Source organism: Chlorella variabilis, assembly GCF_000147415.1.
Source record: "Chlorella variabilis unplaced genomic scaffold CHLNCscaffold_16, whole genome shotgun sequence".
Lineage (NCBI taxonomy): Eukaryota > Viridiplantae > Chlorophyta > Trebouxiophyceae > Chlorellales > Chlorellaceae > Chlorella > Chlorella variabilis.
This window is the reverse complement of record NW_005435072.1, coordinates 970,768-982,435: the sequence shown is the minus strand read 5'-3', so window position 1 is coordinate 982,435 and position 11,668 is coordinate 970,768. Positions and strand designations below refer to the sequence as shown.

The following is an 11,668-nucleotide window of genomic DNA, read 5'->3' as shown; positions in this document are numbered from 1 at the left end:
CGTGGCTGGCGGGGCGGGGCGGCCAGGGGACGGGGCTGGCTTGGCGGGGCCAGGCAGTGCGGCTGGGATTGGGGGGGTCAGCCCAGCCTGCGTGCTTGGATGGGCGTGCGGGGCAGCAGGCCGGGGGCAGCAGGCCGGGCCCCTGCTGCCGCCGTGCGCGATGCTTGTTAAGCCTTTGTGCCTGCGCCCCTGCTCTGGCGCTGCAGGCTTCAAGATTGTCAGCGCGCTGCCCGTGGACACGCGGCTGACCACGTACGCCGCCCCCTCTGCCGCCGCTCTGGAGAAGGACGAGGAGGTGGGGGCGGCGCCCGTGGCGCCCGCGGCCGAGGGCTCCACGCCCGCGGCGGCGGCGGCGGCGGCGGCGGGCGGCGCGGGCGACCCGCCGGCCGCGGCCGCACCGCTGGAGGGCGCGGCCTCCGTCGCGGAGGCGGAGGCGGTGAGCGCGGCGGCAGAGGCTGGCGTGCTGGCATCGGCGATCGCAGAGGCGCTGTCCGCAGCGCCCGCCGCCAAGCCCGCCAGCAAGCAGGGCTCGCTGGTGGCGGGTGGCAGCGGCGCGGCGGCTGCGGCCGCGGCCGCGGCTGCGGCAGAGGAGGAGCAGGCGGAGGCTGGGGCGGAGGCAGATGCGGCTGCGCCCGATGCCGCCAGCAACTCGTTCGAGGCCGGGGTTGAGAGCGGCGACACGGCGGCAGGCGGCGTGGCGGCGCCGGCGCCTGCGGCCGAAGCGGTGGATGTGTTTGCTGCCTTTGATGCCGTGACGGCGCCCGCGCCCGTCAAGCAGGCCAGCGGCGCGTTTGGGAGCGCCCAGGCGCTGGCGGCAGAGAGCCCCAAAGCGGGCGACGCCGAGGTGGCGGCGGAGGGCGGCGAGGCGGCGGCGGCCTCGCCTGCTGCTGCGGCCGATGACGTACCGCCCGCTAGTGGCAGCTGGACTGCCTTCTGAGCTGCCACGAGGGGCGTTGGGGTGCCTGGTGTAATGAAATGTGCCAGACGAGCAATGCCAGACGAGCGAACCTGCGCCAGAGGCGGCGGCGTGGCTTGCTGACTCTGCAGCTGCTGTATCGCCCTGCCGGCCTCCAGGCAGCCCCAGAGTGCGAGAATGCAGGGCACTATGCATGAGGAGGGGTCTTTAGCCCGGAAATCATGCGTGTTACCCACATATTGTCCTACAGTAGCGGCAGCTGCCGCTGCAGCTCTTTTGCCGCCGCCGCCGCCGTAGTGGAGGGACAGGAGCGGTGGGGGCGCGGCGCGGCGCCCCACATTATCCTCACAAATGGCCCTCTAAAGGGCTCGAAACTGTTCTAGCCCACTGCAATTCTTGCGTAGCGACTCTTCTGAACGACCAAAAGTTTTGGCGTTACCGCCCCCCGCCCCCCCGCCCGACGGGCCCTTCGGCCCTCTTTCGTTAGTAACAAGCCAGAGGCTGGTCAAGTGCTACCTCCAGGCTCTCTGTATCCCAAGAAATCGAAAGAAACGTTTCACCGTACGCTTCCAATGGAGGTTACCTGCACTGAAGGAAGCCCCCACATTTTCGATCAGCCGATCGCCGCACTGCCATAGCTCGCAGAGTCCTTTGGTTGGCTCGCAGAGTGCTTTGGTCGGCTAAACCCGCGCAGCCGAAGCAGCCAGTTTTGTGTCGCCGCCGCCCCGTCCAGAACCCACTCCCTGACCTCCACAGCCTCAGCCGGCGCGTTTCCTGGCCTGCCGAGCGGCCGCTCTGTCTTCTAAGCCAGCACCCACTGGCTGCCTCGCCAACCCGCGGGGGTTGAGCTTGGCTTGACCCTCCGCCCGGCCTCCCACGCCAGCCCAGCAGCTGCAATGCCGCAGCGGCGAGCTGGGGCGTGGTGCCTGGTGGTGCTAGCGGCGCTGGCAGCTCTGCCTGCTTGCAGCGGTACTCGACCTACGCCCGACGTCAGCGCCCCCGGCGGCCTGCGCACTGGTGAGCGCCCCCCCGCCGGCAGCTTGCCTGCCCTGTACCCTCCCCGGCGCGCCATCTAGCGCCTTGCACTCTGGTCTGGTTGCTGCACTGCCGCAGCGCCTTTACCGCACCCGTGCCCTCCACCCACTCCCCCGCCCCGCCTGCGCTGCGCCCCCCTCGCCTCCCTTTTCCCGCAGGCGGCCTGGCAGCGCCGCAGTTCCCGAGCCAGGACGGCTCGCGGGGCCCGTACAACCGCCGCCTGCTGCTGATGTCGCAGGCGGAGGGCACAGCCACGGTGCTGGAGCCCGAGGCGGCGGCGGTGGCGCTCATGTGGGCGCCGCAGCTGGAGGCGGTGCTCGCTGAGCTGGCGGCCAGCGGCTTGCGGCTCTCGCCGTCAGAGCAGCTGCACCAGAGCGTGGTCGACACGCTGGTGGCAGACGCAGAGGCGCTGGCCGATGAGGTGCGCAGCCGCCGCCGCAGCAGGCGCCGGGCGTGGCGCAGTCTTTGGCCACCGCCGGGGAGCAGCCCGCTTGTGGCTGCTCAGTCAGCGCCCTGGCCCCTCCCGCCCCGCCTCATCCAGCTGCTGTCCCCGCCGCCCTGCAGGTCATCGCTCTCACTCGCAGCGAAATAGCAGCCCTGGTGGCCAAGCTGATGTCATCAATACCGCAGGGCACCTCAGCAGCAGGTGAGGCGGCGCGCCAGGCTGCCCACGCCTCACGCCATTTCCTGCATTCATTGCCTGCCTGCCTGCGAGCCGGGCGGCTGGGGCATGGGGGTGTGGCAGCCTCAGGGCGCGGTCGGCTTGCCAGCACGCGCGGGCAGCTTCCCCACCCGCTCGCACCAGCCCCCGACCTCCCGCCTCCCCTTGCTTCGCACCCTTGCTGCAGCAATGGCCACCTTGTTACACACCACCGACTTCAACGCCAAGTTGAAAGGAGCGGTGGATGACGCGGTGGTGCTCGTCTCAGGGTGAGGCAGGCTGCCCCACGCTTTGCTTGCGGCATACCAGCCCCGCCTCGCCCACGCTTCCCGAGCTCCCCGCCGCACGGCCCGCATTTTTCTGATCCGGCTGGCCCCTGCGCATCCCCGCTGCCTGCCTGCAGAGCCATGGAGCCGCACCTAGAGGTGGTGGCCCAGACGGTGCACTCCGCGCTGGGGCAGCTGGTGGTGGAGCCGGGCGCGCTCGACCCGCTGCCCGCCTTCTCCGACGCCTTCCTGCCCAACTTTGTGGACAAGTTTTCCCTGAACGTGGTGGAGGCCACGCTGCTGCACTCGTTGTGGCAGGACGCGTGATCAGCGCGTGGAGAGGCGCGGTGCGCTGCGGCGCGCCACCAGCCTCTCCTCGAGTTGCATTTCTTGCCCAGCCCATGCTAGCCTACGTTGCCCAATTTTGTACTTGCCTTCTGCTTCTTCTTTTATCTGTCGTGACTGGTCGCTCTCTCTGCCCAGGGCGCCTCCTCTGCCAATCTCTACTGTTCTCTGCCTCACTCTGGCACCCGCATTCAGTCCACCGTTGTGATACGCGACCGTTCAGCGATCCCATACCCATACAATCGCCCTCACCGTTGCAAAACGGCTGCCCCTTGTGTAAGCTTTCATTGCGCACCACCTTTCAGGATGGGGCCCACTGGGCAGCCCCACCCAGGACATGTTCAGTGGAGCAGGGTGCGGAGGACACCCAGGACAGGCGGAGGAGCCGGCGCTGCGGGCAGGGTGAGGGTGCCATGCCACCACCCGCCGCCAGCCCCGCCGGTCCCTGTCCTCACTCAAAAAAAGCCTGGACCCTTTTGTACCTTCTTCTTTGGGGAAAATGCTTGTGGCAATGCACTGCAAAGACGAAGGGGAGGGGAGCTTCGCCTCAGCTCCCCTTGGGTCAGCAAGCCTTGCATGCCTTTGAAACATCAAGGTTTGGTTAGGTTTGCGCTCTGGCGCGAGTTTCCACGGCTTCTAAGTGTGTGATTGGACGATGAAGGGCGCAGACCGGGGCATTGAGGAGGTGGGACGCGCAGGCGTCCTTGGGTAGTACTTGAGGCGAGCGGGCTCATAGCGACGACGACGTGCCAGCAGCCTCCTGCATTCTCCCATCCACACCGCCCCGCACCTTGCAAGCCTTCCCCACACCAATCCCCAACACGAACGCCCCGTGGTGGTAGCACTCCTACCGAGTCCTCCCCGCCGCCACCCTCCCGCATTGAAACTGCAGCCCATATGCCGCGGTTAGCAGCCCCCCTGGCAGCGCTGTTGCTGCTGGCGTCGCTGCAGAGCGCGGCAGCCTCCCGCCCTGCCCCGGCCGCCGCCGATGGCGTCCAGGAGACTGCAGGTAGGCAGCCGCCACCCGCCACCCCCAACAGCCTCGCCCAACAAGCCTGCTTTGCTTTACTGTTGCGGCTGCAACCTGCCTTTGGGCAGCCTGGCTGGTTTCTGTCATCTCGCAGCACAGGACAGAGGCGTCTGCGCGCCGCGCTTCCCGCCCACACACACTCCCACCCCACTCCTCTCCCACCGCCATATCTGACCGCCGCGCCTCCCTCCTCGCCCCCTTCCCGCAGATCTGCTGCAAGCCGCCGCCGCCACCCTTAGCCGCCCGTCCTCGGAGCAGTACAGCCGCCGCCAGCTGCAGCTGCACCAGCCGCAGCCGCAGCAGGGCGCCGCCGCCGCGCAGCAGCAGCAGCCTGTGGAGCTGAGCGCAGTGGAGGCGTCCGAGGCAGCGGTGGTGGGCCTCACCTGGGGCTTCCACTTGGAGCAGCTGGTGCAGCAGCTGGCTGGCCGCGGCGTGGCGCTCGTGCCGCAGCAGCAGCAGGACGCCGCCGTGGCGGCGCTGGCGGCGCACGTGGAGGGCCTGGCCGCGCGTGTCATCGCCGCCACGCGCGCCGACATGGCCGCGCTGGCCTCGCAGCTGCGCGCCTCGGTGCCGGAGGGCACCTCCGCCGCGGCCATGGCCACCCTGCTCCAGAGCTCCGCCTTCCACGGCAAGCTCAAGGGCGCGCTGGACGACGGCTTGCAGCTGGTGTCTGCGGCGCTGGAGCCGCACCTGGAGGGCGTGGCCCAGACGGTGCACGCCGCGCTGGGGCAGCTGGTGGTGGAGCCGGGCGCGCTGGACAGCCTGTCCGCCTTCTCCGACGCCTTCCTGCCCACCTTCAGCACCACCTTCTCGCTGACCATCGTGGAGGCGACGCTGCTGCGCACGCTGTGGCACGACGACGCCTGACCGCCGCACGCCCCGCCCCGCGCTGCAAACGCGCGGCGTACCCCTCCTTCATCATCAGTGTAGATGAGCCGTCCCCCGCTCGACGGGGCGCCCCTGACCCATTTTTTGCTGCAAACATCACCAATGAACCCACCCGACTTCTTTGACAACTTCTTGAACTAGCATGTCCCTCCCCTCCCTGTGCACCGCTGCCACCCAAGGCAGCACACTTTTTCGCCTGAGCAGCCACCCCCGCGGTACATGCCTCGGTACACCCTGTCCATTACCCGACTTCCGTTACCAACATTTCATGCTGTCATACTGTTACCTTGCTCTTCTTTGCTGCAACACAATGCTCAGCTGCCGGCGCCTCTGATGTTCGCCGGGCATTTCTGTTAATAGCAAGCAAGCCAGTACACAACAAGGCAAGGAGGAAGGAGACTGGGAGTGAAACAGTCGTGGAAAGGTACAGATGGTGCGGTACAAGAGAAAGAAACAGGGGTTGAATGAATACATGCCTGCACACTACTCTTCTGCTTGCTCAGGGGCCGGCCCAGCCGCCGCCACCACCGCGGCTGCCACCAGGGGCGGCAGCGGCTGCTGAGCGCCCATGCCCGATGACAGCAGGCGCAGCGCTGCCTCGGTGGTGGCCACAGATGCCTGCAGGCCCTGGCCGCGCATGGAGGCAGCCAGATCCCCCAGCGCCGCCGCGCCGGCGGCTGCGGCTGCGGCTGCGGGGCTGCCGTCTTGTGGCGCTGGCAGCGGGACTGCCGCCGCCGCCGAGGTGCTGAGGCCAGCCTCATCCTCGGCATCCTGGCTGGCCGCATCTGCTGGCCCTGCCGCCCGGCCGGCCAGCTCAGCCTCGTACTGCTGCTCAGCGAGCACCGCGATCCCTGGGCCCAGCTGCCGCTGGTGCAGCGCCGCCGCCGCCTGCGGGCTGCCCACCACGAGCGTGATCTGCGGCGGCGGGCGCTGCGGCGGGGGATGGCCCTCGGCCACCACCGCTACCCCCGGCCCCAGCTCCTGCTGCAGCTGCTGGGCTGCCTGCGGGCTACCCACCACAAAGGTGACCTGCAGCGCCCCCTCCTCCTGCTCCCCCTCCGCCTGCTGCCGCATTCCTGCCGCCCTGCTGCTGGCGGCCGCGGCGACGGTGCTCGAGCCCGGGCCGGCGGCTGCCGCCAGGGCAGCGGCGGGCGCGGGTGGAGGCGGCAGCGGGCCCAGCGGCCGCTCCGTCAGCCCTGCCGCCTCCACCTCCGCAGGGAAGCGGCCGGCCGCGGCGGCCACCAGGCGGGACAGCAGCTGCACGCCGCCGCCGCTGCCGCCGCCGCCGCCGCCGGCGCCGGCGCTGGCGTGCCGCACGTACGCGGCCAGCTCGGCCCACCCCGCGCCGTCTGCCTGCTGCGGCAGCAGGGAGGCCAGCGCCTGCATGACCGTGCGCTGGTCTGACGTGAAGCCCGGCCGCGGCGCCGGGGCTGCGAGCGCTGCCAGCTGCGCGTGTCTTGGGGCGCCTGGCGTCAACCCGAACAGCGGCGCCACAGCAGGCCGCCCCCTCGCCGCAAGGAACGGTGCGCCTGCAGGTGACAGCAGCGGCAGCAGCGGCGGCGGCCGCGGTGGAACCAGAACAGCCACGCCAGAGGGAGCAGGGGTGCAGCAGGTCGGGCGGGTTGGACACAGGCAGGTCCCCACACACAGGCACAGCCGGCCACGCTTGCTCACCGCTGGGGCGAGGCCCGCCACCCCCTGCCTCGCTCTCGCTGCCTGCCTCGCTCTCGCTCTCGCTGCCTGCCAGCGGCGGCGCCCAGCCGTCGCTGCTTGCATCGCTGACCATGCCAGGCACGCTCTCGGAGCTTGCAATGCTGCCTTCCAGCCCGGGCGCGCTCTCCTCATCCTCGTCGCTGCTCCCGGTTGCCTGCAGCGGCAGCGGCGCATCTCCCTGCGAGCTGCCCAGGCTACGTGGGCGGCGGCGGCCAGCTGGGCGGCCGCCGCGCCTCGCACCATCGCCCTCGGGCAAGCCTGGGCTGCCGCCGTCGCTGCAATGCACAGGTGGCAGGCATGTGTGGCGTGGGACAAGTGGATGGGAGGCAGAGGCAAAGGCGAGAGACACACAGGGCACACAACCTGCTTCCAGGAGCAAGGCAGGCGGCAGGGCAGCACCTATAGGGTTCCGGTAGCGGCGGCGACCCATCGCTATGGCCGGCGCCTGCAGGAACTGGCAGGCGGGCGGGGCCAGGTGAGAGCAAGCAGCCCGTCAGCGCCTTTCCCTGCGCAGAGAGCTGGGGAGGCGTGGCGAGGGCAGGAGGAGTGCAGCTGACAGGGCGCTGCACCCCACCTTGCAAGAGGCGGGCACGGAGGCGGCGGCGGCGAGATGGGCCCTCACCGCCGCTGGCCTCTGACCCTTCCGTGGACGCCAGGCTGGGCGTGGCATCGCCGCCGCTGCCAGCACCAGCGCTCTGCACGGCTACCGCGCCCCCAGGGCCCAGCCCCGGCAGCTGTCCAAACACCGCGTTGCGACGCGGGCGCCGGTGCGGCGGCTCTCCCGCGCCGCCCGCCGCTGCCGCGGGGCCCGCCTGCTCCTCCTGCTGCTGCCGCCGTCGCGGGCTGCCGCCCGTCGGGCGAGCGGCACGCAGGCGCTGCGCCACCCGCTGCCCCTCGTCCTCGCTGCCCTCCTCGCTGCCGCTAGTTGGCCCTGATGGGGAGTCCAGGCCAGACGCTGCGCCCAAGAGCTCCCGCATGTCCTGGCTGCCGGCCTGGCCGCCCCTGGCTGAGCGAGAGGCGCCCGCCAGGCGCGACCGGCCCTGGCGCGGCGCCAGCGCCGCCGCCTGGCGCAGCATGCTGCCGCCGCCCTGGGAGGCAGCCGAGTCGCCGCGCTGCAGGCCGCCGCCGCCGCTGGCAGAGTCCACCCTGTGCAGGGGGCGGCCCAGGGAGGCCGGGCCCCCGCCCACGCCGCCAGCCTGCTGCGGCGCCGTCGGGCGCGCCCCCGGCGGACCCGCCGCGCTGCCGCTGGCGGCTGGGCTGCGCGACGCGGGCGCCCGCGGCGAGGCCTGCAGCCCAGGGCCCGGCCCAGCAGCAGCGGGGTCAGCAATGAGGGGCTGGAGCCAGCGGGTGAGCAGCAAGGCATGCCCGGCAGGCACAGCGCAGGACTGGCATGCTGCTTGCTGCCTCGCAATCAAGCCCGACGCGGGAGGGCCCCACCTGCCGCCTGCCGTGGGGCACGCCCTCCGCAGCGCAGGCAGCGTGCCTGGCAGGGTCCAGCGCTGCAGGCGGGGGCCAGGTGGGCAGGCAGGTGCGCTGTGAGGCCGCCGCGCAGCCGGGGGTGCATGGATGGGCGCGACGGGTGGGAGCAGCACAGCCAACCAGGCACCAAGCCCACCTGTGGCGAACCCTTGGTCAGCCATCAGCTGTGCGTGGAGTCGGGCCGAGGGGTCTAGGCCATCAGGGATACGCGGAGCTGCCAAGGGGGGTGGGAGAGGAACGGTAGGCGGCTGGATGCGTTGGCGTGCGGCCGGGAGCAAGCAGTCAGCGGGCACACACGCCGTCTAGCAGGCAGCCCAGCGGCAGCAGGCGCACCTGCCATGGAGCGTGCCGGCATGACCACGCCGCCGTTGGGCTCAGCCAGCAAGCCATCAAAGGGCTGCAGGCGCAGTGAACGATAGAGGGAACAGCATCAGAGGGAAAAGTTCAAGCGTCGCATGCACGATGCTGCGCTTGATGCGTGCTGGGCGTGTGTGCACGCGGATCAAGCTGGCAGCGGCGTGGCCGACCCACTTACCCACATCAGCCCCCCGCCACCGCCCCCCAGCAGCCCGCCGCCGCCGTTGCGCATCACCATGCCCAGCAGGTCCTGGACTGGCAGCTGCTGCAGCAGGCCGTCGTTCAGCCCCATGCCCTGCATGTACTGCTCCAGCTGCTGCAGTACACAGGCAGCCGCCGGGCAGAAGCGCAGCACCCCGCATCAGTTTCATGTGGAGGCAGCACCTGCGACGGCTGTGGACGCCACAGACGCAGGCGGGCGCGCCACCGACACACAGGCAGGGCCCAGCCCTGCGGCAGTGCACACACCTGCGGCAGCACGCCACCCAGCAGGCCGCCTCCAAAGCCGGGGAAGGCGGGCCCCGCCTCCTCCCCTTCACCATACTGCTCCAGGGGGTCGAACAGCTCTTCCAGGAAGTCGCCCTGGCTGCCCTCTGAGTCGCTGCGGTCAATCTCGTCCAGGCCGCCGAGGGCAGCACCGCCGCCACCGCCGCGCCCCGGCGCCTGCTGCGGCGCCTGCTGCCGCGCGAAGAAGCCGGTCTGCGCGGGAGGTGGGCGAGAGTGGGGGAGGCAGAGCGGCACAGGGGGTGAGGGTGCTGGGGCGGTTGATGCTGGAAGCTCAGGAGCCCGAGAGCAGGGCTGGCACAAGGCAGCGATCGGCAAGCAGTTTGTTAAAGATCTAAACTGACAGCAGGCCGGATGCGCAGAAGGGTGCAGGAGGGAGCTGGCGGGCCCACCGGCTGCAATGGCTTGCATTACCTGCAGGCCGCTGCTGCGTACACCGCCACGGCTGCGGCCCTGTCCGCCCGGTGCGCCGTCACCCTCTGCAGGCAGCGTGCAGGAAGCAAGTGGATGCACCTTCACCTTCACGCAGCGGTTGAGCGGGAAGAGTGTAGCTAGCAACGCAGCAGCAAGTGGCAGTGCTTGCAAGCGGGTGGGCGGGCGGGCGACTGGCGGCAGGCGCGCCGTCGGGCGACGCACCGTCGCTGCTCCCGCTGCTGGCGGCGGAGATCAGCGAGGGCGGGCTGGAGTGGCTGCCCGCAGCCTCCAGCTCGTTCTCTGCGCCACTGACCAAGCCGGGTGGGCAGTCCTCGCCCTCCTCCAGCGCCGCTGGGGGCGGGCTGCCGGCCCTGGGCTCTGCCATGAGCCCCCAGATCACAGCGCTCTCCAGACAGGGAGGCCACTGAGCAAGCCGAGCTCCGTTTTGTGCCAACGTTGCTCAGAGCGGGGACAGCTCTGTCTTGAAGGCAACAGCGATTTGCTGAGGGCTTAGGAGCCTGCAGCTGGCACTCCTGCTAAGGGCGTGCCAGCAGTGCGACAGGAAGTGCGCCAGGCTCGCTCTTTCAGCTGCGCAGCAATCCGTGAAGGGCCGTGCAGAAAGCGTGCGTGGAACATGCATGAATGTAGCCACTCCCGAGCGTCCATGAGCACAGGTGCCGCCGCCTTGGCGCCCGGCTGCACATACGGCTGCTGTGGCAGGACCAGATAGGCCTTTACATCAACATGGTGGGTGCAGCGGAAGTAGCAATGCTGCAGGATAACTTGAATTGGCATAGAAAAAGAACAGGGCGCATGTGTGGCACATGGCGGCATCTCTCGGCACTTGCTTGACACCTGACGCAGGCGGCGGGGAAAACAAGCAAACTAAAAACTCAATGCCCACAAACACGCTCTGCTACTAGGCTGTCTATAGATAGCGCCAAGGCGCTGTGCCCTCAGGCCTTGACCTGCGCCTTGCGCTTCGCCTCATACTCGTCCAGCGTCAGCACATCCGAGTTCTCCACGAAATCGCGGGGGGAAACGGCATCGGGGCCGACATCCAAGTCCTCCTCCTGCATCTCCCTGGGCAGGCCGAGCGGCACATGGACACAGCGGAAGTCAGCGGGTGCTCATCTGGGCTGGGCTTACACTGAAAGGACCCCGCCATGGCAAGACGGTCAAGACCACTGTTGGATGGCATGCCAGCAGCTTACTCGGTGACACGGTCGCCCTCCACGCCCCAGTTGGCCTTGCCGGCGCCCCCCTTCTTGGCCACCTCGTGCCCACGCCCGGTGCCGTCCTGGCGGTCCAACCGCTCGTCCTTGGCGCGCTCCACGTGGTGCCTGTAATCTCCTACATGGCTGGCTCCAGAAAGGCAGGGCCGCAGCGGCAGACGGCGTGGGGCGTGGCCCGCAGCCAGCAGCAGCAAGGTCCCGTCCCGCACACCGCCACGATCAGGTCACATGGAGCCCGCAGCCATGGCACGCAGCGCCAGAAGGCATCGAGGCAGGGTCCGCAGCCGGCAGCGGCAGGGCCGCAACCCGCCAGTCACCGCGATCTGGACAGATGGCGCCCGCCGCCATGGCGCCTGCCAGCAGCCCACCCCGCGACCTCGCACAGGCCCCGACACCTCCTCCCGGCCCCCTGGTGCTCACCGCAGTGCATCCTTGCTCACAGGCGGGTGCTTGTCCATACTTTCACTGCAGGGCTCTGCAGCTGAGTGCTTCTGCTAGATGTGGTGTCGGATTGAACGATGGTGATTGCACGATAGCAGGAGAAGGTGTGGTGGGGCTGCATGGGGTTCTTCCGCCACGACACCCCTGCCCTGACGTAAACCAGCCTCAGGGCTCAAACCCAAGCTCAATCCGCGCCATTTCGGTGTCGTTGTTCACATTTTGCGTGTCGCGGTGGGCTGAGCAACCGCATTGACCAACACTGGACGCAATGCCGGGGCTGGCGGGGGAACCGCGCCCGTTTTTCTCAGCCAAGAATTTGCTGGAACGACAGCGCCTGGTGAGCGGCCACCTGGGGCAGGCGCCGCCACCCCGCCACCCCGCTGG

At 69.7% G+C, this 11,668-nt stretch overlaps 3 protein-coding genes across 3 annotated transcripts in view; 1 reads left to right on the top strand and 2 right to left on the bottom strand.

Moving 5' to 3' along the window:
• The window catches only part of CHLNCDRAFT_58481 (hypothetical protein), a gene marked incomplete at both ends in the record, with an annotated part of 5,451 nt that extends 4,514 nt beyond the window's left edge, over nucleotides 1–937 (top strand). The window contains one exon of the mRNA XM_005845853.1: nucleotides 173–937. Coding sequence (XP_005845915.1) covers nucleotides 173–937 — 765 coding nt within the window. The remainder of the gene's footprint in view (nucleotides 1–172) is intronic.
• A 4,687-nt stretch (nucleotides 938–5,624) lies between these two features.
• Nucleotides 5,625–9,993, bottom strand: CHLNCDRAFT_136520 (hypothetical protein; the record flags this gene model as incomplete). The annotated part of the gene is made up of 10 exons (XM_005845739.1): nucleotides 5,625–6,670; nucleotides 6,816–7,048; nucleotides 7,254–7,299; nucleotides 7,477–8,140; nucleotides 8,292–8,353; nucleotides 8,667–8,730; nucleotides 8,869–9,006; nucleotides 9,159–9,389; nucleotides 9,609–9,673; nucleotides 9,831–9,993. 10 exons carry the CDS (start codon nucleotides 9,991–9,993, stop codon nucleotides 5,625–5,627), a joined length of 2,712 nt encoding a protein of 903 aa, XP_005845801.1.
• A 571-nt stretch (nucleotides 9,994–10,564) lies between these two features.
• CHLNCDRAFT_136519 (hypothetical protein) lies at nucleotides 10,565–11,301 on the bottom strand (the record flags this gene model as incomplete). The annotated part of the gene is made up of 3 exons (XM_005845738.1): nucleotides 10,565–10,691; nucleotides 10,823–10,969; nucleotides 11,264–11,301. The coding sequence occupies 3 exons, from the start codon at nucleotides 11,299–11,301 to the stop codon at nucleotides 10,565–10,567; spliced, it is 312 nt and encodes a 103-aa protein (XP_005845800.1).
• Between the last annotated feature and the right edge of the window lie 367 nt (nucleotides 11,302–11,668).